Source organism: Chaetomium fimeti (assembly GCF_033439085.1).
Source record: "Chaetomium fimeti strain CBS 168.71 chromosome Unknown B0H64scaffold_5, whole genome shotgun sequence".
Taxonomy (NCBI): Eukaryota; Fungi; Ascomycota; class Sordariomycetes; order Sordariales; family Chaetomiaceae; genus Chaetomium; species Chaetomium fimeti.
This window is the reverse complement of record NW_026944333.1, coordinates 2,518,443-2,536,059: the sequence shown is the minus strand read 5'-3', so window position 1 is coordinate 2,536,059 and position 17,617 is coordinate 2,518,443. Positions and strand designations below refer to the sequence as shown.

The 17,617-nt window shown below is 57.6% G+C and overlaps 11 protein-coding genes across 11 annotated transcripts; 6 read left to right on the top strand and 5 right to left on the bottom strand.

The window, feature by feature from the left end:
- Positions 1-137: 137 nt before the first annotated feature.
- Positions 138-1,732, top strand: B0H64DRAFT_375411 (uncharacterized protein; the record flags this gene model as incomplete). The annotated part of the gene is made up of 4 exons (XM_062802414.1): positions 138-444; positions 507-1,196; positions 1,275-1,516; positions 1,670-1,732. 4 exons carry the CDS (start codon positions 138-140, stop codon positions 1,730-1,732), a joined length of 1,302 nt encoding a protein of 433 aa, XP_062658158.1.
- Positions 1,733-1,890: 158 nt separating this feature from the next.
- Positions 1,891-3,437, bottom strand: B0H64DRAFT_401191 (WD40-repeat-containing domain protein). The gene is made up of 4 exons (XM_062804145.1): positions 3,344-3,437; positions 3,039-3,285; positions 2,893-2,975; positions 1,891-2,819 (listed from the first exon to the last, which is right to left on the bottom strand). The coding sequence occupies exons 1-4, from the start codon at positions 3,351-3,353 to the stop codon at positions 2,095-2,097; spliced, it is 1,065 nt and encodes a 354-aa protein (XP_062658157.1). The 5' UTR covers positions 3,354-3,437; the 3' UTR covers positions 1,891-2,094.
- A 148-nt stretch (positions 3,438-3,585) lies between these two features.
- Positions 3,586-4,934, top strand: B0H64DRAFT_191634 (uncharacterized protein). The gene is made up of 3 exons (XM_062799084.1): positions 3,586-3,785; positions 3,844-4,169; positions 4,238-4,934. The coding sequence occupies exons 1-3, from the start codon at positions 3,722-3,724 to the stop codon at positions 4,901-4,903; spliced, it is 1,056 nt and encodes a 351-aa protein (XP_062658156.1). The 5' UTR covers positions 3,586-3,721; the 3' UTR covers positions 4,904-4,934.
- A 3-nt stretch (positions 4,935-4,937) lies between these two features.
- On the bottom strand, positions 4,938-5,671 carry B0H64DRAFT_362128 (Rpp14/Pop5 family-domain-containing protein; the record flags this gene model as incomplete). Its single annotated transcript, XM_062801757.1, has 2 exons — positions 5,376-5,671; positions 4,938-5,305 (listed from the first exon to the last, which is right to left on the bottom strand). The coding sequence occupies exons 1-2, from the start codon at positions 5,587-5,589 to the stop codon at positions 4,938-4,940; spliced, it is 582 nt and encodes a 193-aa protein (XP_062658155.1). The 5' UTR covers positions 5,590-5,671.
- Positions 5,672-5,724: 53 nt separating this feature from the next.
- B0H64DRAFT_191615 (uncharacterized protein) lies at positions 5,725-6,704 on the bottom strand. Its single transcript, XM_062799083.1, has 3 exons — positions 6,274-6,704; positions 6,115-6,210; positions 5,725-6,048 (listed from the first exon to the last, which is right to left on the bottom strand). Exons 1-3 carry the CDS (start codon positions 6,437-6,439, stop codon positions 5,867-5,869), a joined length of 444 nt encoding a protein of 147 aa, XP_062658154.1. The 5' UTR covers positions 6,440-6,704; the 3' UTR covers positions 5,725-5,866.
- Positions 6,705-7,206: 502 nt separating this feature from the next.
- B0H64DRAFT_326123 (MoaB/Mog domain-containing protein) lies at positions 7,207-9,270 on the top strand (the record flags this gene model as incomplete). The annotated part of the gene is made up of 1 exon (XM_062800724.1): positions 7,207-9,270. The coding sequence occupies one exon, from the start codon at positions 7,207-7,209 to the stop codon at positions 9,268-9,270; it is 2,064 nt and encodes a 687-aa protein (XP_062658153.1).
- Positions 9,271-9,306: 36 nt separating this feature from the next.
- Positions 9,307-10,487, bottom strand: B0H64DRAFT_401185 (ATP synthase subunit C-domain-containing protein). Its single transcript, XM_062804144.1, has 5 exons — positions 10,308-10,487; positions 10,201-10,235; positions 10,040-10,131; positions 9,671-9,979; positions 9,307-9,611 (listed from the first exon to the last, which is right to left on the bottom strand). The coding sequence occupies exons 1-5, from the start codon at positions 10,375-10,377 to the stop codon at positions 9,503-9,505; spliced, it is 615 nt and encodes a 204-aa protein (XP_062658152.1). The 5' UTR covers positions 10,378-10,487; the 3' UTR covers positions 9,307-9,502.
- A 149-nt stretch (positions 10,488-10,636) lies between these two features.
- B0H64DRAFT_401182 (transcription initiation factor IIA, gamma subunit-domain-containing protein) lies at positions 10,637-11,707 on the top strand. Its single transcript, XM_062804143.1, has 3 exons — positions 10,637-10,722; positions 10,803-10,950; positions 11,073-11,707. Exons 1-3 carry the CDS (start codon positions 10,676-10,678, stop codon positions 11,220-11,222), a joined length of 345 nt encoding a protein of 114 aa, XP_062658151.1. The 5' UTR covers positions 10,637-10,675; the 3' UTR covers positions 11,223-11,707.
- Positions 11,708-11,717: 10 nt separating this feature from the next.
- B0H64DRAFT_401178 (uncharacterized protein) lies at positions 11,718-13,531 on the top strand. Its single transcript, XM_062804142.1, has 4 exons — positions 11,718-12,443; positions 12,527-12,623; positions 12,711-12,746; positions 12,907-13,531. The coding sequence occupies exons 1-4, from the start codon at positions 12,031-12,033 to the stop codon at positions 13,264-13,266; spliced, it is 906 nt and encodes a 301-aa protein (XP_062658150.1). The 5' UTR covers positions 11,718-12,030; the 3' UTR covers positions 13,267-13,531.
- Positions 13,532-13,622: 91 nt separating this feature from the next.
- On the top strand, positions 13,623-16,249 carry B0H64DRAFT_401176 (uncharacterized protein). Its single transcript, XM_062804141.1, has 2 exons — positions 13,623-13,757; positions 13,828-16,249. The coding sequence occupies exons 1-2, from the start codon at positions 13,703-13,705 to the stop codon at positions 16,149-16,151; spliced, it is 2,379 nt and encodes a 792-aa protein (XP_062658149.1). The 5' UTR covers positions 13,623-13,702; the 3' UTR covers positions 16,152-16,249.
- B0H64DRAFT_401174 (mitochondrial outer membrane translocase complex, subunit Tom20 domain-containing protein) lies at positions 16,226-17,547 on the bottom strand. The gene is made up of 4 exons (XM_062804140.1): positions 17,253-17,547; positions 16,930-17,175; positions 16,753-16,853; positions 16,226-16,686 (listed from the first exon to the last, which is right to left on the bottom strand). The coding sequence occupies exons 1-4, from the start codon at positions 17,323-17,325 to the stop codon at positions 16,531-16,533; spliced, it is 576 nt and encodes a 191-aa protein (XP_062658148.1). The 5' UTR covers positions 17,326-17,547; the 3' UTR covers positions 16,226-16,530.
- Between the last annotated feature and the right edge of the window lie 70 nt (positions 17,548-17,617).

The following is a 17,617-nucleotide window of genomic DNA, read 5'->3' as shown; positions in this document are numbered from 1 at the left end:
CTTACACTCTTCTCGAGTCAACACGCTCAACGTTTTCTTCATCTAAGTTCCAAGCCCAAGGCCTACCTTGGCTGCCGACTCAGAAGCGTTGCTGCTTCCGTCTCGAAATCCGCCTACCAACTCCTGATGACACAAAAATGACCAAAAGCAAAAGCCAGGACTGGCAGGAGCTGCCTGCAATGACCACGGAGAAAAGGCCGCTGCGAACCTACTCACATAAGGCGAAGAGTAACCGGCCTGTATCGCTTCTGTCGCTCCCTCCCCTCAAGCCCACGCCCAAGCAGTTCACTCCTACCACGGCCGGTGTCCGACTCGAGAAATTTCATACCGGCAACGCAACTGTGTACAGGGACGACCTTGGTCAGGGCGGAGTCGATGACGATGTCGATGAGCTTGCCCTTGAAAGCCTTGGAGAAGCGAGCCGCTTGGAGTATGCAGATCACAGTATGTTTTTCAACTCGAGTGGCTGTCGGATTGTTGATGACCTCGTTCTAAATTGATCTCAGTCACTTCACCTTTATCGCCCACTCCGAATACGCAAGTATCACTACACTCTAAGCACCCGGGACCGGTCGACGAAGACGAAGACGACCCCTTCGTCCTCTCACAGCGGCCTCCGGGCTGCAACCCCAAACACGACAGACGCACAGGAAATGGAATGAGGAGCCTCCGACGTCGACCGCACCTTATCTTTAGCAAGACGGAAGCCAAAGGCTACAAGCAGCTGAATCTGAATGACGAACCGGATGCTGCCAAGCCAGTACCGATTCCACGTTTTAAATACGGATTTGGGGACGGCTTCTCAGGTCGTGAAGCCAAACCGAACGGTTCGAATCTCCTAACCCGCAGCGGGAAGCAAGCTATTACTAGCCCGCATGTGGGTATTCTCGATTTGACCCAGTCCACCACGCAAGCCCCTGGACGGAAAAGAAAGACTCAAATAGCAGATATCGATGACAACTCCTTCGTCTTGGCCCCGAAGAAGAAGAGTCGCGGTCCCTTGCAGCCGAAAGACCCGAACCGGCAAGCGAAACCCAGTCCAGTGATCCCAGCCAAGGTGAAGAGGACTACTTCCGCGCGTCATGAATCTGGTAAGGCCAGGGAAGAGCTTTCGGCCCCAGGGGCGCAGCCTAGGCAGCCCAAGGCAGACGGACACATCAAGAAGACTCAAGCTCAACCCATCGCCGCGAAGGACAGTCAGTCCCATTTAGATCTCCCACGCCGGAACCGCACGATTAACGGCGATGATAACGACAATGCTGACGGCAGTGTAGCCGGGAAAGACACGCTTGACAATGATGACGAGGTAAACTTGCTCATCATTCCGGATATTTACAATGCCCAGGAATTTGTAACTGTGGTGGAGGAACACAGTTTCGAAACAGACGTCTCAAAACCTCCTCCCCGCCCTCTTCTAGTGGCAGCGGCATCGGAGGACGGACACATGAAACACACCCAAGTTCAAGCCACCACCCAGCGCGACACGATTGATGATGATGAGGAGGGGGGCGAAAAGGTAGGCCCGCTCGTCGTTCCGGCTGTCTGCAGTAGCCGGAAACTCGCAGGTGATGAGGTAGAGCAAGATAGCTGTGGTACACACGTGTCGGAAACACCCCCACGCCCTCGTCGGATGAGAGCAAGGTCGGTTTCTCCTGAATCGCCGCTTCAGTGGGATGTTACCGGCGCGCTGCCGCCGTCGGGGAGGGAATTTCGGAGAGCCGATACGCTGTGATTTGTTGAGAACCCTCAGTTGTCGAGTTCATGGCTTGCCGAGACCAACTTGCTAGATTTAGGGTGGGATGTTGGCTGGTGAACTGATGGATGGTTAACATGTAATAAAACCGACTAGCATACACCGTTGCAAAGGGGGCGCGGGAGAGAGGCTGATTATTAAGGACACCCTTCTGTTATTTACTTTTATTTCGTTGCTAGTAGCGGTAGTAAACCAGCCATATCAAGCCCAGACTCATACCACATGAAATTTCACATTTGAACCGAAACAAAACGTGAATTTCCGTCCCAACGCCAAAACCCCAAAAGCCTCTTTATACTAGGTATGCAGTCGACCAGCTCACAGTCCCCTATCCCCCAGCTTTACTTGGCCCCTTTCCCCTTAGCCTCAGTCTCGCCCAGCTCTCTAATGAACACTTTCGTCCTGCCCTCCCCGCTATAATCCTCCATACCCGTCTCAAACCCAGGACACACGGCGATGGCGAGGAAGCGGCCGTCGCCGGAGAAGGACAGGGCGGCGACGCTCTCGGGGAACTTCTGGTACTGGCGCATGCGGCGCTTGGCCTCGGCGTCCCACAGGGCGACGGTGCCGTCGCCGCCGCCCGAGGCGAAGGTGCCGTAGAGCGGGTGGAAGGCGAGGGCGTTGACGGGGTAGACGACGTCGCCGCCGCCCTCGTCCTCGGGCGCGGCCTGCCGGTGGCACTTGAAGGCGTACTTGCGCGCCTGCGACTCGGCGCTGTCCTCGAACCACTCCACCGCCACCCTCCCCTCGATGCTCGACGTCGAGTAGCCCGCGTCGTTGGGCATGCACGCCACCGCCCGCGTGAGGAACTTGAGCGAGGACTCGCGCTGCTGCCATGGCTGTGGGGGCGGCGCGGCCTGCGGGTTGGAGGAGGAGAGGGCTGATGCTAGGGTGGGGAGGTCGTAGATGTGCACTAGCCGCGCCGTCATGGCCACGACCACCTTGCTTGGGCTTGCGGCGAGCGCGTGGGGTTTTCCGGGGAGCGGGATCGTCAGCGGTGGTTGGGAGGCGTCGGTTGTGGAGCGGACTTGGAGGGTGCTGTCCCAGGAGGCGGACACGAGGAGGGCTGGGCAGATAATGGCTGTTAGCTTGGTGCGATATCCCGGGGAAGGGGGACAGAGGTGTTGGGATGTGCTTACAGTGCTGGGGGCTGTAGACAACGCAGCGGACGGGCGCGGTGTGCTTGCCGAGGGTGGTTTGTTCTCCAGTCGCGAGATCAATCCTATTGTGAAGAGTCAATCATTGATGTCTTCGTCGCCGGCACGGTGTGGACACGACAACCCACCTCTTGACCTGGTGATCCATGCCCGCGATGAAGGCCTCGTTCTCGTCCGCGCCGAAGCACACATCGAGCACGGGCGCGCGGTGCTCGAATGTCCCGACCAAGTTTGCCTCCTCAGCGCCATTGGCGACCTCGTAAAGGTAGACGTTCTTGTCCCATGACGAAGCTAGGAGCCGTCTGGACGGGCCGGGGGCGAAGACGAGGGCCGAGATGGCGTCTTTGGGCGGTTGCGCCGCTTCGAATTGTGCTGCTATGATGGTTCCGTTAGTATTGAGCAAGGCAATGAGATAGAAAGAGGTTGCGCATACCTGGCGCCATGTCACAGTAGATTTGATGCGGAAAGAGAATCACGGGATAATTCAAGGTTGATGAGGGGAGCTTCGGCCAGCTCGAGTTCGAGCCAATGCAGGAAACTGGGGCAACACGGCATGGTAAACAAGGGTCAAATTCTGCCATGATAGACCGCTAAATTTCTCTCTGCAGCGCAGGCCCCACTTGGAGCTCGGCGGCGTCGGGTGGGGTGCTTTCCCGTCCAGTCGGCTGAACTTGGCGGGGCAAGCAGCTGTGCAACTCTCAAGGTGTCGAAGGTTCCAGGCCCGGAGAACATTGAAGATCCATCCTCCTGCATCCCCTTCTTGAATATACCACCACGATACCGTATCTCAGGACACCAAATAACAATCACAATGCCGTTTGGACAGCTCGTCATCGGCAGCCCTGGAGCGGGCAAGAGTACCTATTGCGATGGCAGTGAGTCTAGCCCACGAGCTTCTCTTTGACACTGCTGCACCCCGCTGACATACCAAAGTGCACCAGTTCATGGGCGCAATCGGGCGGCAATGCTCCGTCGTCAACCTCGACCCCGCCAACGACCGCACCAACTATCCCTGCGCGCTCGACATCCGCAGTCTTGTTACGCTGGAAGAGATCATGTCAGACGATCGGCTCGGTCCCAACGGCGGTATCCTGTATGCGCTAGAAGAGCTGGAGAACAATATTGAGTGGTTAGAGGAGGGATTGAAAGAGCTAGGCGAGGACTATATCCTATTCGACTGCCCCGGCCAAGTCGAATTGTACACCCACCACGCATCCCTACGCAACATCTTTTACCGGTTACAAAAGTTGGGATACAGGGTATGCCCTGCCACCCCCGCGCTTCCCCCCTTGTGTGCTCAGCGCGGGTTTCACTAACCGGAAATCAGCTCGTAGCAGTCCACCTCTCCGACTCGCTCTGCCTAACCCAGCCGTCCCTATACATCTCCAACCTCCTCCTCGCGCTGCGCGCCATGCTGCAGATGGACCTTCCGCACATCAACGTGCTGACCAAAATCGACAAGGTGTCGGCGTACGACCCGCTGCCGTTCCGCTTAGAGTACTACACCGAAGCGGAGAACCTAGAGTACCTCATACCCTCCCTGGAGGCCGAGTCGCCGGCGCTGCGGAGCGAGAAGTTCGGGCGGTTGAATCAGGCGGTGGCCGAAGTCGTCGAGCGGTTCGGGCTGGTCAGCTTCGAGGTGCTGGCCGTGGAGAACAAGAAGAGCATGATGCACCTCTTGCGGGTGATTGACCGGGCCGGGGGGTACGTGTTTGGCGGCGCGGAGGGGACCAACGATAGCATCTGGCGGGTGGCGATGCGAAACGAGGCGTCGATGATGGATGTGCAGGATATCCAGGAGCGGTGGGTGGATGAGAAGGACTTTTATGACGAGCTGGAGCGGAAGGAGGAGGAGGAGCAGGACAAGCGCCGACAGGCGCAGGCCGAGGCAGCGGCCGAGTCATCGGGCGGTGATGCCCTGGACTCTTTGTTAGGTCCGCCGCAGCCGCCGGCATCTGATAGCGGTATCCGGGTAGCGCGCAAGAAAAAGTAATACTTAATTCCACCATCCTGTCCCGCCCACCCATTCACCCATCATCGGACAACCCCTGGCTCTCAGAGGCCTCGGTGTCCGAGTCGACCTGCATCCCTGCCGCCGTAGCACTCCGGGCCTGGCCGCCGTCGCTCCGCAGAAGAGCGCCCAAGGCGTCGGCCGACGAGCCCTTCTTGCCAGCCATCTCGTCCTTCGCGGCGAGGACGAGCAGCTTGGCGCGGCGGACGGCCTCCTCCTCGACCTTGCGGATGGTGCCGCTGACCCGCACGACGCGGAACACGCAGGGCCGGCCGTCGCGGACGGGCACGCGGTTCATAAAGGATAGGGCTGCCCACACCAGGCGGTAGTGGGCGCGCGAGACGCGCAGGATGAAGGTGGAGGTTGCGGGAGATAGGTATTTTACTGTGGGGTGTGGTTAGTGGTGTTGAATGAGAATGAGACGTAAATCAAGAGGTATTAATTGTTTTCTTACCCTGAAGGCTGCGATCTATGGCACCCGAGCCGCAGTCACCGAAAAGTGAGGCCACTTCGCTCCGGATGGCCTTGAGTAGCAGCTGGGGTCTCAGCTCGCTGGTCGTCGGCTGGTTGTATAGGAGAAGGTCCGGCACCGAGTCCTTTGCCTGACCGGGTGGGACATCGGTGTAGAGGATGTTCGCTAGGAGGTAGCGGTCTTTGAGGCGCACCATGGTAAATGTTGGGATGTCGAGGTCGAGTTAGTTGCACGACTGGTTTGAGAGTTTGGATTGGATTTGGTTAAGTGAGCGTGAGCTTATCGATAAGAGGCCATCACACTCACACTGCTTGAAGCCCGGGCCTAAAAACTACAATACACTTTCAACACCTGCATGTTTGGTAAGGGCAAAAACAATGAATTCTCCTAAGTAAGATGTCGGGTTTACTCTCAAAGCCAAGTCCGAGTCTACATTCACGAAATATTGGCCGAGACACCTTCGAGATGTCTAATCAACGTCCAACCCCGCATAACCAAACCGTGGCGGCAACAGCTGTAGCGACCACCACGGCAGCAATCACTACAGCAGGCATTAATACCCCCAGCATTCCCATACTAGTCAGCGTCGCGAATATGCCGGCCGCGGGCGTGAAACCCGCATACATGAAAGACTGGAAACCCGCAGCAATCGAACCTGAGAGGAAGTAGGTTAGCAATACACATGACATATCGACTTGCGATCTGTGTTAATGCAACGTACCGGCAACAACACCGGCCGGCCCGAACCCCAGCCCGAGTATAATGATACAAACAATGCAAAATGTAATAACCCATGCTGTGGCGGCTGCGATGACATCTAGATTATATCTCGTTAGCTACCCAGAACCATTTCGGGCCGTCCGTCGAGGGTGACACATACGTGGTTGGGAGGCCCATGCTAGGAACTGCTCCCAGTGTTGGGCAAACCATGCACAAAATTGGCTGAACCATGCACCGACTTGGCTGAGCCAGTCATTGGGCTCGCCGGAAGCGATCATGGCTACCATCGGGAACCGGTTCGCGAGGAAGGTTTCAAGGGGAGCCATCTGGGCTGTTCGGATATTAAGGGTGGTTGTGTTGCTTCATAGATGGACCGCGGGAAGAGTGAAGAGAGGGGAGTTCACGGCTGTCAAACCTGGGGGGAACTCCCAACATAAACGGTTCGGCAAGCGCGTAGGTACTTGAACGCGGACGCGGATGCGCTGGCCCGGGCCGGAGTCGCTGCGGCCGAGCCAACCAACATCGACGACTCCGCCTTCCTGTAGGCCTCAAGGCAGACAGTCGATGCACCACCCATGCACGCCATGCACCGAGACAGTATGGGGATTGGGGAAACAGGGTGCTTGAAACCCGATTTGAAGATATATACTAGATTATACGACGAATACCAGCTTGCTCAGTATGGGAGTGCCACAGCCCTTGGCTCCCGATTCTCGAGCCCAAGAAGCGCATTCTGACCGTACAATAAATAACTCGAATGTTGTTTGGACAGAGGATATCCAAACACAATCAAGGTGACAAACTGGAAAGCCTACTGTGTGTGAAGTACATCTGTACTAAGTCATGGAAGTTGGGGACGTCTAGGTGGGCGCTAAGTGTTTCATACCGGGCTTACATGTATCCCAGCTCTTGCTTGTATGTATTGCGTAACAGAGGTACCTTACATGTATGGAACCCCGCGACCCCACGCCCACGAGAGAGTCACCACCATAAGCGTATCGCTCAAAGCTTCATTCCCACGCTCATGAGGAATGTGAGCGGCCACTTTCCAAGAATCGAAAACCGAGCCTCTCGAAAACCCTATAAGTTCTCAATGTCGGCCCGTCTCAAGGCAGCGATCCTCGTCGTATCAACGACAGCGGCCAAGGACCCCTCCACCGATGCCGCCGGTCCCGCACTCCGAGATGTCTTTGAGCAGGATGGCGGGGGCCGGTGGGATGTCGTCGAGACCATGATCGTAAGCGACCTTGTCACCCAAATACAACAGCAGATCAAATACTGGGCCGACGCCACAGATCCCGTCAACCTGGTTATCACGACTGGTGGGACAGGCTTCGCCATCGCCGACCAGACACCCGAAGCCGTCTCGGCCCTCCTCAACAAACAAGCACCGGGAATCGTCCACGCCATGCTTGCATCCTCGCTCGCAGTCACCCCCTTCGCCATGATGTCGCGCCCCGTCGCCGGCGTCAGGAACCAAACCGTCGTCATCACCCTCCCCGGATCTCCCAAGGGTGCGCGAGAGAACCTCCAGGCCGTGATCAAGACCCTACCCCACGCCTGTCTCCAAGCCACCGGCGCCGACTCGCGAGCCCTCCACTCAGGCGGCGTCAAGAAGCTCGAGCAGGAAGCCGGCGTCAGCACCAGCACCAACCAATCCCTCACCCCCCACCACCATCACGACCACACCCACACCCACCACTACCACGGCCACACCCACACCCACAACCACAGTCACAACCACGCCCCCCCCATCCGCCACACCACCGAAGCAGACCACCCCCCCAAATCCAACGACCCGACTCTCGGCCCCTCGCGGCGCCACCGCGCCTCGCCATACGCCATGGTCCCCGTGACGGAGGCCCTCGCCCTCATCGCCGCCCACACCCCGCCACCTAGCACCACCACCGCGGCAGTCTCCCCCTCGCTCACGGGCGCGGTGCTCGCCGCGCCGGTGCACGCCGCCGAGGCGGTACCCGCGTTTCGCGCGAGTATCGTTGATGGGTACGCCGTTGTGGTTCCTGATGGTGAAGAGGGCGGGGATGGGGATATGCGTGGGGTGTACCCCGTGGTTGGGGTGTCGCATGCCTCTGCGGCGGGTGAGGATGAGGGGGGTGGGGTGTTGAAGGCGGGGGAGGTGGCGCGCATCACGACGGGGGCGCCGCTGCCGCGGGGCGCGACGGCGGTGGTTATGGTGGAGGATACCGTGCTGGTGTCGGCTACGGAGGCCGGGGAGGAGGCCGAGGTGGAGATACTGGCGCGCGGGGTGCGGGCGGGGCAGAATATTCGGGAGGTGGGCAGTGATGTGGAGGAGGGGGTGGAGATTCTTGGGAAGGGGGATGAGGTGTCTGCTGTCGGGGGGGAGGTGGGGCTGTTGGCTTCGGTCGGGGTGAGGGAGGTGGAGGTGTATAGGAGGCCGGTTGTTGGGGTGCTGTCGACGGGGGATGAGATCGTGGAGCATGATCGGGAGGGAGCGCTGCGGTTGGGGGAGGTGAGGGATACGAATCGGCCGGGGCTGATCGCGGCGGCGAGGGAGTGGGGGTACGAGGTTGTTGACCTGGGGATTGCGAGTGACCAGCCCGGGTCGCTGGAGGAGGTCTTGCGGGATGGGCTGCGCAAGGTGGACCTGGTCATCACCACCGGCGGGGTTTCCATGGGGGAGCTCGACCTGCTCAAGCCCACCATTGAGCGGTCACTGGGCGGGACGATCCATTTCGGGCGGGTTGCGATGAAGCCGGGTAAGCCGACAACGTTTGCCACCGTGCCTGTGAAGAACAATGCTGGCGAGAGGGTGTCCAAAGTCATCTTCTCGCTGCCTGGGAACCCGGCCTCGGCGTTGGTGACCTTCCACTTGTTTGTGCTCCCGTCTCTGCGTCAGATGTCGGGCATAGAGCCGGCGGGACTACCGCGGATACCTGTCATTTTGTCTCATGATTTCTCGTTAGACAAAACCCGACCGGAGTATCACCGCGCGATTGTCTCGGTCGGTAGCGATGGTGTGCTGTCCGCCACGAGTACGGGAGGTCAAAGGAGCTCAAGGGTTGGCAGTTTGAAGGGGGCCAACGCATTGCTCTGCATGCCCAGCGGGCCAGAGCCCCTGCGCAAGGGCGCCAAGGTGGAAGCACTGCTGATGGGAAGCCTACGAAGCGACGCGTAACGGAACGGTGACAAGCTTTGACAAGATAACCAAACAATATATGACCTGACGAACCTCTTCTGTACAGTACACTTCTACACTGAGATGATGCCGGTCATGCCCGTTGACCGCCCCTGCCCTCTTCCAAAACGCCGAGATAATGAAGCTACACAGACACGCTTGCCGCTGCAGTCTGAATCCAATTTGAGAGATTCGTGGATGTGTGGGTGAGTTTGTAACCGGGCCGAGACTTCTAAGCGCTGCCAAAGTCGGGCGCCTTGTTGGACACGAGTAGCCCGATGATCAGGCCGAAGAGGCCCAGGACGGAGCTGAAGATCTCGATCACGAGCATCTTGACGAAGCTGCCAACTGTCAGCATCAATGCAATGGGAGGTTGCTGCGGAGAGCTCGGAAAACATACAGAGTAGGGTCGGCAGCATCCGCCAACGCGGCGCCGCTCCCGTTGATACCAACGGCAACGCCGCAGATCAGGTTGCACATGCCGACGGTGATGCCCGCCCAGAAGAGCGCATAGCCGGTGTAGTAGGTGTCGGCAGACCACGCTGCCTCGCCCTCGACCGGGTTGATCTTGGCCGAGAAGACGATGGCCATGATGACACCGTAAATGGCGACGACCTCGCAGAAGATGATGGAGATCAAGTTCTTGGTCCGAATGCGCGGGGCCCTGACGCCTCCGCCGAGAATGGACGAGCCGGTGATGAAGATACCCCTGCGAAAACCCGGAGGTTATTACGGAATCCGGAGGGGAAAAGGGTGTCAGGTTGCATACCATGCTGCCCCAACTACCGAGAGTCCGATGCAGAGCGCAATGCCTAAGTCTGCCCACGCGTACGGCGAGACGGATTCGAGGAAGGCACCGACCTAGAGATTCGTCGTGTGAGTATAGCCGTATCGCGCGGTATCGATGGATTCGTTCGGATGCGATCATACGTTGAAAGCTTCACCACTGCCAGTGAAGAGCATATCTGCACAAAATACATCGTCAGCAAGAGCACTCTCAGCCATTGATGCGACTGCATGGTGCAGCTCCAACTCACAAGCTCCCACAATCGCTAGGGTAGACCCTATCCCGCCGACTCCGTATGAGTATGAGTATGAGTATCCCATCTTGTCGGTGTTGTGTTGCCGTTGGCGTATCCGGAGGAATCGGTAATTGGTGATAAGTTGCGCTTCCTAGGTCGAGTTGATGGTCGTTACTCCCAACCACGAAGCTCCTGGTAAACGGAATCGAGGCGGCGCTGCAGCCGCGCCGCCAACTGCCTGCCAAGGCTGCTGCTGCGCAACCAGCATCACGTGACCGAATGGGAACGAACCCCATTGCGTTTCCCCCGAACTCCGCCAACTTGCCCCTCTACAAATACCGACCTGCTCATCGCTTACAAACGGCGAAAAAGCAAGAGACAAAATGGCGACTTCTACGAATAACTATTATGATTTGTATCGTCACGGGAGGTATGTTTACCCGTTTGGCATTTGCGCAACAATATACATGTCTCTGCGAAACCGTCTTTGGCTAACGCTCGCTCTCGCAGTCTCGGCGTTGCCTTGACAGACGCCCTGGACGAGTTAATTGGCGACGAGCGCATCGACCCACAACTCGCCATGAAGGTCCTCACCCAGTTCGACCGTGTCATTTCCGAGACTCTGCAGGAAAAGGTTAAGTCACGTTTGACCTTCAAGGTGAATAACCCTCTATAGCCCCGAAAACAAGGCGACTGTGGCGGTTCGGTCCGCGCCGGATCGGGCGGGCCTGATGCGCCCATTCAGTATCTGATTCTAACCCGGCCGGCGTCTTTACGTAGGGTTCTCTCGACACTTACCGATTCTGCGACGAAGTTTGGACCTTCCTCATCCGTAACGTCACCTTCAAACTCGACAATGGCAGCAATACGGTCGTGGCCGACAAGGTCAAGATCGTTAGTTGCAGTTCTAAGAAGACCGAGGAGAAGTAGGAAAACACTCCACGTCGGAAACGGAACTCAACGTCAGAAGTGAAGGTGAAAAGGGAGATGAATTAGGCGGCCCTCCAGCGCGAGACGGCGTGGATGCGGGAGTAAAGAGGGGAACGGAGCATGCAATGAAGCATGCAATGAAGCATGCAGGGAGCGGAGGCAGGATTGGAGTTGGAATGGCACGCACCGTTGAGGTTGCGGTGCAGACGGAGAGGCTACCGCCTTAGCCCCCTACGAGTTGCCGCCAACCGTTTCAGAATGCTTCAACATTGATACCTCATAAGGGTTGTCTTTTCAGGGAACTGGGTTATGACTGGCGTTGGCATCGGAGCACATTACGGTCTCAGAAACTGCATCTAAGGGCATGGCGTAACGGATAAGGAGAGGTCGTCGCACGAGATCAGCTTAGCACAAGGCCCTACTTTTATAACATGAATTCTAGCGCAAACTCAATGGCGACGGGTAAATCCGAGTTGCATTCTTGACCCCTTTTGCAGAGAGAGCATGCAAATCGCCCAGCCCCTGTAATAAACGCGTTTTACCCCTTTTGGAAACAAGCCTTGGTTGTTTTCGATTAAACCCCCAAAATGAAGGAAGGCAACGCAATCTGGTGTCCTTTTGCAACCAACGTCCCGCAGCAGGTACCTTACACCAAGCCCGTCCAACCCCGTAGTCGGAATCCACTTCCCGCTGCATCCGGGTACACGCGCCAAACAGGCGGATTCCCTTGTGTCGCTCCCCGCAAAAGCCCAGCCTTACCTCACAATCCCGACCCACCCTTTCCGGACCGCGGGATCGATCTCAAACAATGCCCACCCTCCGCCCGCGCAAGCGCCATCCCGAAGCGCCCGCGCCTGCGTCCGAATCAGCACCACCACCACCACCACCCCCTTCAGCCTCTTCCGCCACCACAGCAGCCGCCGCGCCTCTTTCAACGCCAGATCTCAGGAAGAGAGCCACGCGGTCAACCACGGCCAAAAATGAGAAACGGCCTGTTGTTGCTGCCGCTACTAACATGAACCCTTCCGCTTCCTCCTCGGCCGACGAAGGCCGGCCGTTCCTTGACGATGACGGCGTGGCATCCGCCCCCGGTCTGGGTGTTGAGACGCCGTCGCCGTCCCCGGTGCCGGATACGCGGAGCTGGGCGCAGCGGAACCAGTGGATTGTTTTTGCGCTTGCGAGTGGGGCGTGCGCGGCGTTCAATGGCGTCTTTGCTAAGCTGTGAGTTTACAGGTGTGGGTGATGGTTGTTTTAGGGGGGTGGTTTGTTTTGGCGATGATGCTGATTCGGGATGGTGACTGCAGGACGACAACGGAGCTTACGAGTACTTTCTCGCTAGGCATTGCGCGCATGCTGGGGCTTGAGAGTATGGAGAGTGCCATTGAGGTCATTGTGCGAGGTGTAAGTGTGAATTTGTGCTTGCATCTCATGGATTTCATCCGGGTGCAGTGTGCACTCTAAGAAGCTGACATGTGAACCACGAATTAGTCATTTTTCGGATTGAATCTAGTATTCAACGGTGTGGTAAGTTGACGCTTTCATGTTATTTTTGTCTGAGACCTGTAGTTGACGCCGTCTGACTACACCTCTCGCTTCACTATCACCTTGTCATCCGAGTTATCCCACTCAACTTCGCGCTCCCCTATAAATATGCCCTCGTCCGGCCAGCTAACAACCACCCCAGATGTGGACGCTCTTCACAACCGCTCTTGCCAAAGGCAACTCGACGACCCAGGTTTCCATCATGAACACATCGGCCAACTTTGTCATCACCGCCGTCTTCGGCTTCATTATCTTCTCCGAAAGCCTCCCACCGCTGTGGTGGCTTGGTGCGGCTCTGTTGGTGGCAGGAAATGTGATTATCGGACGCAAGGACGAGGGATCTCCGAAAGATGGAGAGGAAGCGGAGGGCGACGGCAGTGTTGCCTTGGGTTCTGGAGATGAGAGCGAAATGGGCGCGTTAAGACGGCGAAGTGGAGGCCCTATCGAGGGGGGGGACGACGAAGCATATAAGGATGAGGATGTGGCAGACCTGAGGATATAGAGTGCGGTAATGCATTCGCAACTAGTTGAGTGAGGAGACTGAATCGTTGATAGAGCATAGGTGTATTTATGTGTATATTAAAAAGCCGTTGTTCTTGGTGAGGTTTTGGAGGTTACATTTAACACAACGAGACCTTGTCAAGCCGGATTGAGTCCTCATAACCCCATGTTCCAAACTAGAAGCCAACGAAACATTCGACTCACTCCCAGTTGAGATCCTGCCCAAGAGCCCATGCAATTGAACGTATGAGTGTGTACCGTACCCCTTGCCTTGGTTAGGGTGGAGCGAGTGGCGCAAGAGGATAAGGTGCGATAAGCTTAACCGAACGTTGATGCGGGGCACGATTCGGGGTCTCCAAACTTTTTGCGACAAGACAATTCCATCGGGATTCCCAGGTGTGCTATATACACACCCTCCGGGAGAGCGTTTAGCAGCCATGTTCCCCGATAGTCGGGGCGTGAGCCCTTCTATCATGGCGGAGATCACACATTGTATGGCAGCCCTCCGGTTCTCCGTTTCAAGGCAATGGGTTGGGACTAACACCTTTCTTTGCTTTGGCAGACGTCCTGGAGCTATGGCATGAACACCGGATTCCGATTATCATGTCGACCCTGTTCGTGCTGAGCCTGCTGCGAATTTACCTCCATTCAACCCAGTCAAAGCAAGGACTACAAGCATTCCCGAAGGCCTACGAGAAGGTCGCTCCGAGCGAGAAGATCAACGTCGACGAGAAGCCCAAACTGGTGGTGGTAAAGGAGGACGACTCCGAGGGATCCGAAAGCACAGGGACAACAAATGAAAAGAGGGCGACAAAGCAAGGCCCAAGGAGGATAAAAGGCGACGTTAGCAAGAAGGGGCGTGGGAGCGTAGAGGCTGAGGGCGAGGCACGCAACATTCAGGTCCTCGTGTTCTTCTCGTCATTAACGGCCAACACGCCGAAGATTGCCCAGGCCTTCACGCAAGAGCTAGCAAGCACCCTGGGTTGTTCTGCCGAAGGGAAACCAGACAGCAAGTTCCTGCCACCACAGGTTTTGGATCTAGCTGAGATTGACTTCGACGAATACTTCATCACACCCCCAAAGTCCGAGTCCGAGCGGACGGACGTCTTTTATCTCTTCGTTATCCCCAGCTACAACATCGACTGCATTAACGACACTTTCCTCGAACACCTCCAAGAAACTCACCATGACTTCCGCATCGATACCTCCCCGCTCGCTCCGATTCTGGGATACTCAGTGTTTGGCTTGGGGGATAGGGAGGGGTGGCCAACCGAAGAGGAGGGGTTCTGTTTCCAGGCAAAGGAGGTCGACAGGTGGATGGCCAAACTGAGTGGGCGGAAACGCGCATATCCTTTGGGAATGGGTGACTGGAAAAGGGACGGAAAGGAGAGGTTGTTGGAGTGGCGAACCGGATTGACGGATGTTCTCAAGCAACTGGAACAAACCGGGGCGTTGGGAGAAGGGGTCCCAGGCTCTGGAGATCCTCTGGAGAGCGACGACGAAGAAGAGGCGGAAGATGACGGAGAAGTAGTGGTTGAAGAGGTCTCCGTGTCTAAGGCCACCAAGGGGCGGAGTTCTGGCAGCCTCGAAGATGTCGAAGACATCGGCCGGATCATGGAGCTATCGCGGGCGGACGGCCCCGATCAGAAGAAGCCGGCGGCACCACTGGCGATTGATTTCACGACGGAAGGAAAACCAGTGTCCAAAAAGGTCACCAGCGCCACAGTGAAGGAGATGGTACCAAAGAGCTCACCCACCTACGCGGCCCTGACAAAACAGGGTTACTCGATCGTCGGTTCCCACTCAGGGGTCAAGATTTGCCGCTGGACCAAATCAGCCCTCCGCGGTCGGGGATCCTGCTACAAATTCTCCTTTTACGGAATCAACTCCCACCAGTGCATGGAATCCACCCCTTCCCTCTCCTGCTCCAACAAATGCGTCTTCTGCTGGCGCCACGGCACCAACCCGGTCGGCACGACCTGGCGCTGGGTAGTGGACCCGCCCCAACTAATCTTCGACGGCGTCAAGGAGAACCACTACAAAAAGATCAAGATGATGCGCGGCGTGCCCGGGGTGCGGGCCGAGCGGTTCGCCGAGGCCATGCGCGTACGGCACTGCGCGCTATCGCTGGTCGGCGAACCCATCTTCTACCCGCACATCAACGAGTTCCTAGCCATGCTCCACGCGGAGCGCATCTCATCGTTCCTCGTCTGCAACGCGCAGCACCCGGACCAGCTCGCGGCGCTGCAGCACGTCACGCAGCTGTACGTCAGCATCGACGCGTCCAACCGCGAGTCGCTGCGGCGCATCGACCGCCCGCTGCACCGCGACTTCTGGGAGCGCTTCCAGCGCTGCCTCGACATCCTGCGCGAGCGCCGCTTCCGCCAGCGCACCGTCTTCCGCCTGACGCTGGTCAAGGGCTTCAACATCGAGGACGAGGCCGAGGGGTACGCCGACCTGGTCGAGAAGGGGCTCCCTTGCTTCGTCGAGGTCAAGGGCGTCACCTACTGCGGCACGTCCACCTCCAGCAATGCCGGCCTGACCATGGCCAACGTGCCCTTCTACCAGGAGGTGTGCGACTTCGTCGTCGCCCTCGAGCGGGCGCTGCGCAAGCGCGGCTTGGAGTACGGCATCGCGGCCGAGCACGCCCACAGCTGCTGCATCCTGCTCGCGAGCGAGCGCTTCCTAGTGGACGGGAAGTGGCACACGCTGATCGACTATGACAGGTTCTTTGAGCTGCTGGAGGAGAAGGGGCTGGATGGGGATTTCAGCCCGGAGGATTACATGGGCGCGGCGACGCCCGAGTGGGCGACGTGGGGCAATGGCGGGTTTGATCCGAGAGATCAGAGGGTGGATCGGAAGGGGCGGCCTATTGAAGCTACGTAGACTGGCGGAACGCAGCTGGGCGATGGGATAGGAATGATAGGTACATACCTTTCTCTATCGACCTGCTGATTTGCTTCGTAATAAGTGCAGTGTTCTCATTAAGCTAAAAGCAACCCTGCGCTCTTGCTACTTCCGTAATGCATTTTTATGTATACAGTTATCTTCACTCTTACACCTGGTCCTATGTCTAGCTCCTTTTAGCTCAGCGGGCCAGTATGCCCCCTCCCCGGGAAAGGGGGATGATATCGTATCGTCCAATGGCGCTGGAACCTGTGAGTCGAGGCCATGGTACTTTGGTAAAATCGAGGGAGGTTCTGTTGACCTCCGCCGGGGTGTGTCTCTCGACGCTCCGGGGCGCCGGCGATCAGGCGGGGGGGGACTAGTCAAGGCCAACGCCCGGCACGGCACCCATCTCGCCCATTTCGCGCATCAGTTCCGCAACGTCGACGCCGCCGCCGGCCGGGCCGGTGTACGAGGTGCCGATCCGGAGGCTGCCGTCGTATGCGATCATCTCGGCAAGAATGTCCAGAATGGGCTGTGTAAGTCATGTCGTGTAAGCAAGTCATTGGTCACTAGGAGCGGGGTTGGGCAGCTCGCGTACCTTGGAAACGGTCTTGTCGTAGATGTTGATCAGGTCTCCGGGAGTGGGGTACACCTTGAGAGCCTTGTAGAAGGCGAGCGCAGCTTCAAGACCCTTAGAAGCTAAATTGAGGGAGAAAAACGTTAGCCATCATCGCCTGCATAAACCGGCAAAGCCCAACCAAGGAACCAAACGTACGGTCGGCGCCCAGAACCTCGCCCGCCTGGACCTGTTCCAGGAAGTATGCCTCCTTCTCCTCCGCGCTGGCCGGGAAGCCCTCCTCCTTGGCCTCGTCGACGGCGTCCTTGATAGACTGGCGCTGTTCGGCGGCGCCGGCCTCGGCCTGGCTCTTTTCCGCGCGTTGTTGCTGGCGCTGGTTGCGGCGCAATTGTCTCCTAAATTCGGCGCTGTTGCGGCGACGGTAGTCAAAGTAGGCGGCATATGCTGTTGGCCGGTGACGGGTCACAGTCAGTCATCATGGTGGGTTGAAGGCGATGTCGTCACCCTTGGGGTAGGCATACCGAGAAGGCCTGTCGCCACGGCGGCGACGGTTGCTGTCGCAACTACGGCGGTTCGTGATGTTGTGGCCGACATTGTGAAGTAAAATAATCGGATAGGTCTCGAGAGACGTGGGAGGGGGGCGGATCGGGTGGGCTGTTGATGTGCGGAAACTTCCAAGGTTAGAGGATGCCGATTTCGTTAATCGGTCCCCTACAAAGCTTTGTTCGAGGTTCCTCCAAAATTTCGGTGGGGTCTTGATGGACCCACACGTGCGCAGGGTGGTGTGCACCACTCAGCCCTGTTAGCCCCCGCTTGACTTCCCTGGTTAGGGAGTTCTTCGCTGTGGTGGCCGGACCTCTTGTTTTGGTTCGAGAAACATGCGCAG

What these genes read in the sequence shown, in the direction of transcription:
- B0H64DRAFT_191634 (XM_062799084.1), top strand. Translation starts at nt 3,722, where the DNA reads ATGCCGTTTGGACAGCTCGTCATCGGCAGCCCTGGAGCGGGCAAGAGT. An exon ending in GAGTACCTATTGCGATGGCA is followed by an intron (nt 3,786 to 3,843) that starts GTGAGTCTAGCC and finishes GACATACCAAAG; the next exon opens with TGCACCAGTTCATGGGCGCA. An exon ending in TACAAAAGTTGGGATACAGG is followed by an intron (nt 4,170 to 4,237) that starts GTATGCCCTGCC and finishes ACCGGAAATCAG; the next exon opens with CTCGTAGCAGTCCACCTCTC.
- B0H64DRAFT_401178 (XM_062804142.1), top strand. Translation starts at nt 12,031, where the DNA reads ATGCCCACCCTCCGCCCGCGCAAGCGCCATCCCGAAGCGCCCGCGCCT. An exon ending in TTGAGGTCATTGTGCGAGGT is followed by an intron (nt 12,624 to 12,710) that starts GTAAGTGTGAAT and finishes ACCACGAATTAG; the next exon opens with TCATTTTTCGGATTGAATCT. An exon ending in ATCTAGTATTCAACGGTGTG is followed by an intron (nt 12,747 to 12,906) that starts GTAAGTTGACGC and finishes CAACCACCCCAG; the next exon opens with ATGTGGACGCTCTTCACAAC.
- B0H64DRAFT_191615 (XM_062799083.1), bottom strand. Translation starts at nt 6,439, where the DNA reads ATGGCTCCCCTTGAAACCTTCCTCGCGAACCGGTTCCCGATGGTAGCC. An exon ending in AGCATGGGCCTCCCAACCAC is followed by an intron (nt 6,211 to 6,273) that starts GTATGTGTCACC and finishes GATATAATCTAG; the next exon opens with ATGTCATCGCAGCCGCCACA. An exon ending in GCCGGCCGGTGTTGTTGCCG is followed by an intron (nt 6,049 to 6,114) that starts GTACGTTGCATT and finishes ACTTCCTCTCAG; the next exon opens with GTTCGATTGCTGCGGGTTTC.
- B0H64DRAFT_401174 (XM_062804140.1), bottom strand. Translation starts at nt 17,325, where the DNA reads ATGTCGGCCACAACATCACGAACCGCCGTAGTTGCGACAGCAACCGTC. An exon ending in CGAGGTTCTGGGCGCCGACC is followed by an intron (nt 16,854 to 16,929) that starts GTACGTTTGGTT and finishes CCCTCAATTTAG; the next exon opens with CTTCTAAGGGTCTTGAAGCT. An exon ending in ACGACAAGACCGTTTCCAAG is followed by an intron (nt 16,687 to 16,752) that starts GTACGCGAGCTG and finishes TGACTTACACAG; the next exon opens with CCCATTCTGGACATTCTTGC.
- B0H64DRAFT_401182 (XM_062804143.1), top strand. Translation starts at nt 10,676, where the DNA reads ATGGCGACTTCTACGAATAACTATTATGATTTGTATCGTCACGGGAG. An exon ending in GATTTGTATCGTCACGGGAG is followed by an intron (nt 10,723 to 10,802) that starts GTATGTTTACCC and finishes TCGCTCTCGCAG; the next exon opens with TCTCGGCGTTGCCTTGACAG. An exon ending in AGTCACGTTTGACCTTCAAG is followed by an intron (nt 10,951 to 11,072) that starts GTGAATAACCCT and finishes GTCTTTACGTAG; the next exon opens with GGTTCTCTCGACACTTACCG.
- B0H64DRAFT_401176 (XM_062804141.1), top strand. Translation starts at nt 13,703, where the DNA reads ATGTTCCCCGATAGTCGGGGCGTGAGCCCTTCTATCATGGCGGAGATC. An exon ending in CATGGCGGAGATCACACATT is followed by an intron (nt 13,758 to 13,827) that starts GTATGGCAGCCC and finishes TTGCTTTGGCAG; the next exon opens with ACGTCCTGGAGCTATGGCAT.
- B0H64DRAFT_401191 (XM_062804145.1), bottom strand. An exon ending in ATGGATCACCAGGTCAAGAG is followed by an intron (nt 2,976 to 3,038) that starts GTGGGTTGTCGT and finishes TCTTCACAATAG; the next exon opens with GATTGATCTCGCGACTGGAG. An exon ending in TGTCTACAGCCCCCAGCACT is followed by an intron (nt 2,820 to 2,892) that starts GTAAGCACATCC and finishes TTATCTGCCCAG; the next exon opens with CCCTCCTCGTGTCCGCCTCC.
- B0H64DRAFT_401185 (XM_062804144.1), bottom strand. Translation starts at nt 10,377, where the DNA reads ATGGGATACTCATACTCATACTCATACGGAGTCGGCGGGATAGGGTCT. An exon ending in CCTAGCGATTGTGGGAGCTT is followed by an intron (nt 10,236 to 10,307) that starts GTGAGTTGGAGC and finishes TATTTTGTGCAG; the next exon opens with ATATGCTCTTCACTGGCAGT. An exon ending in GCAGTGGTGAAGCTTTCAAC is followed by an intron (nt 10,132 to 10,200) that starts GTATGATCGCAT and finishes ACGAATCTCTAG; the next exon opens with GTCGGTGCCTTCCTCGAATC.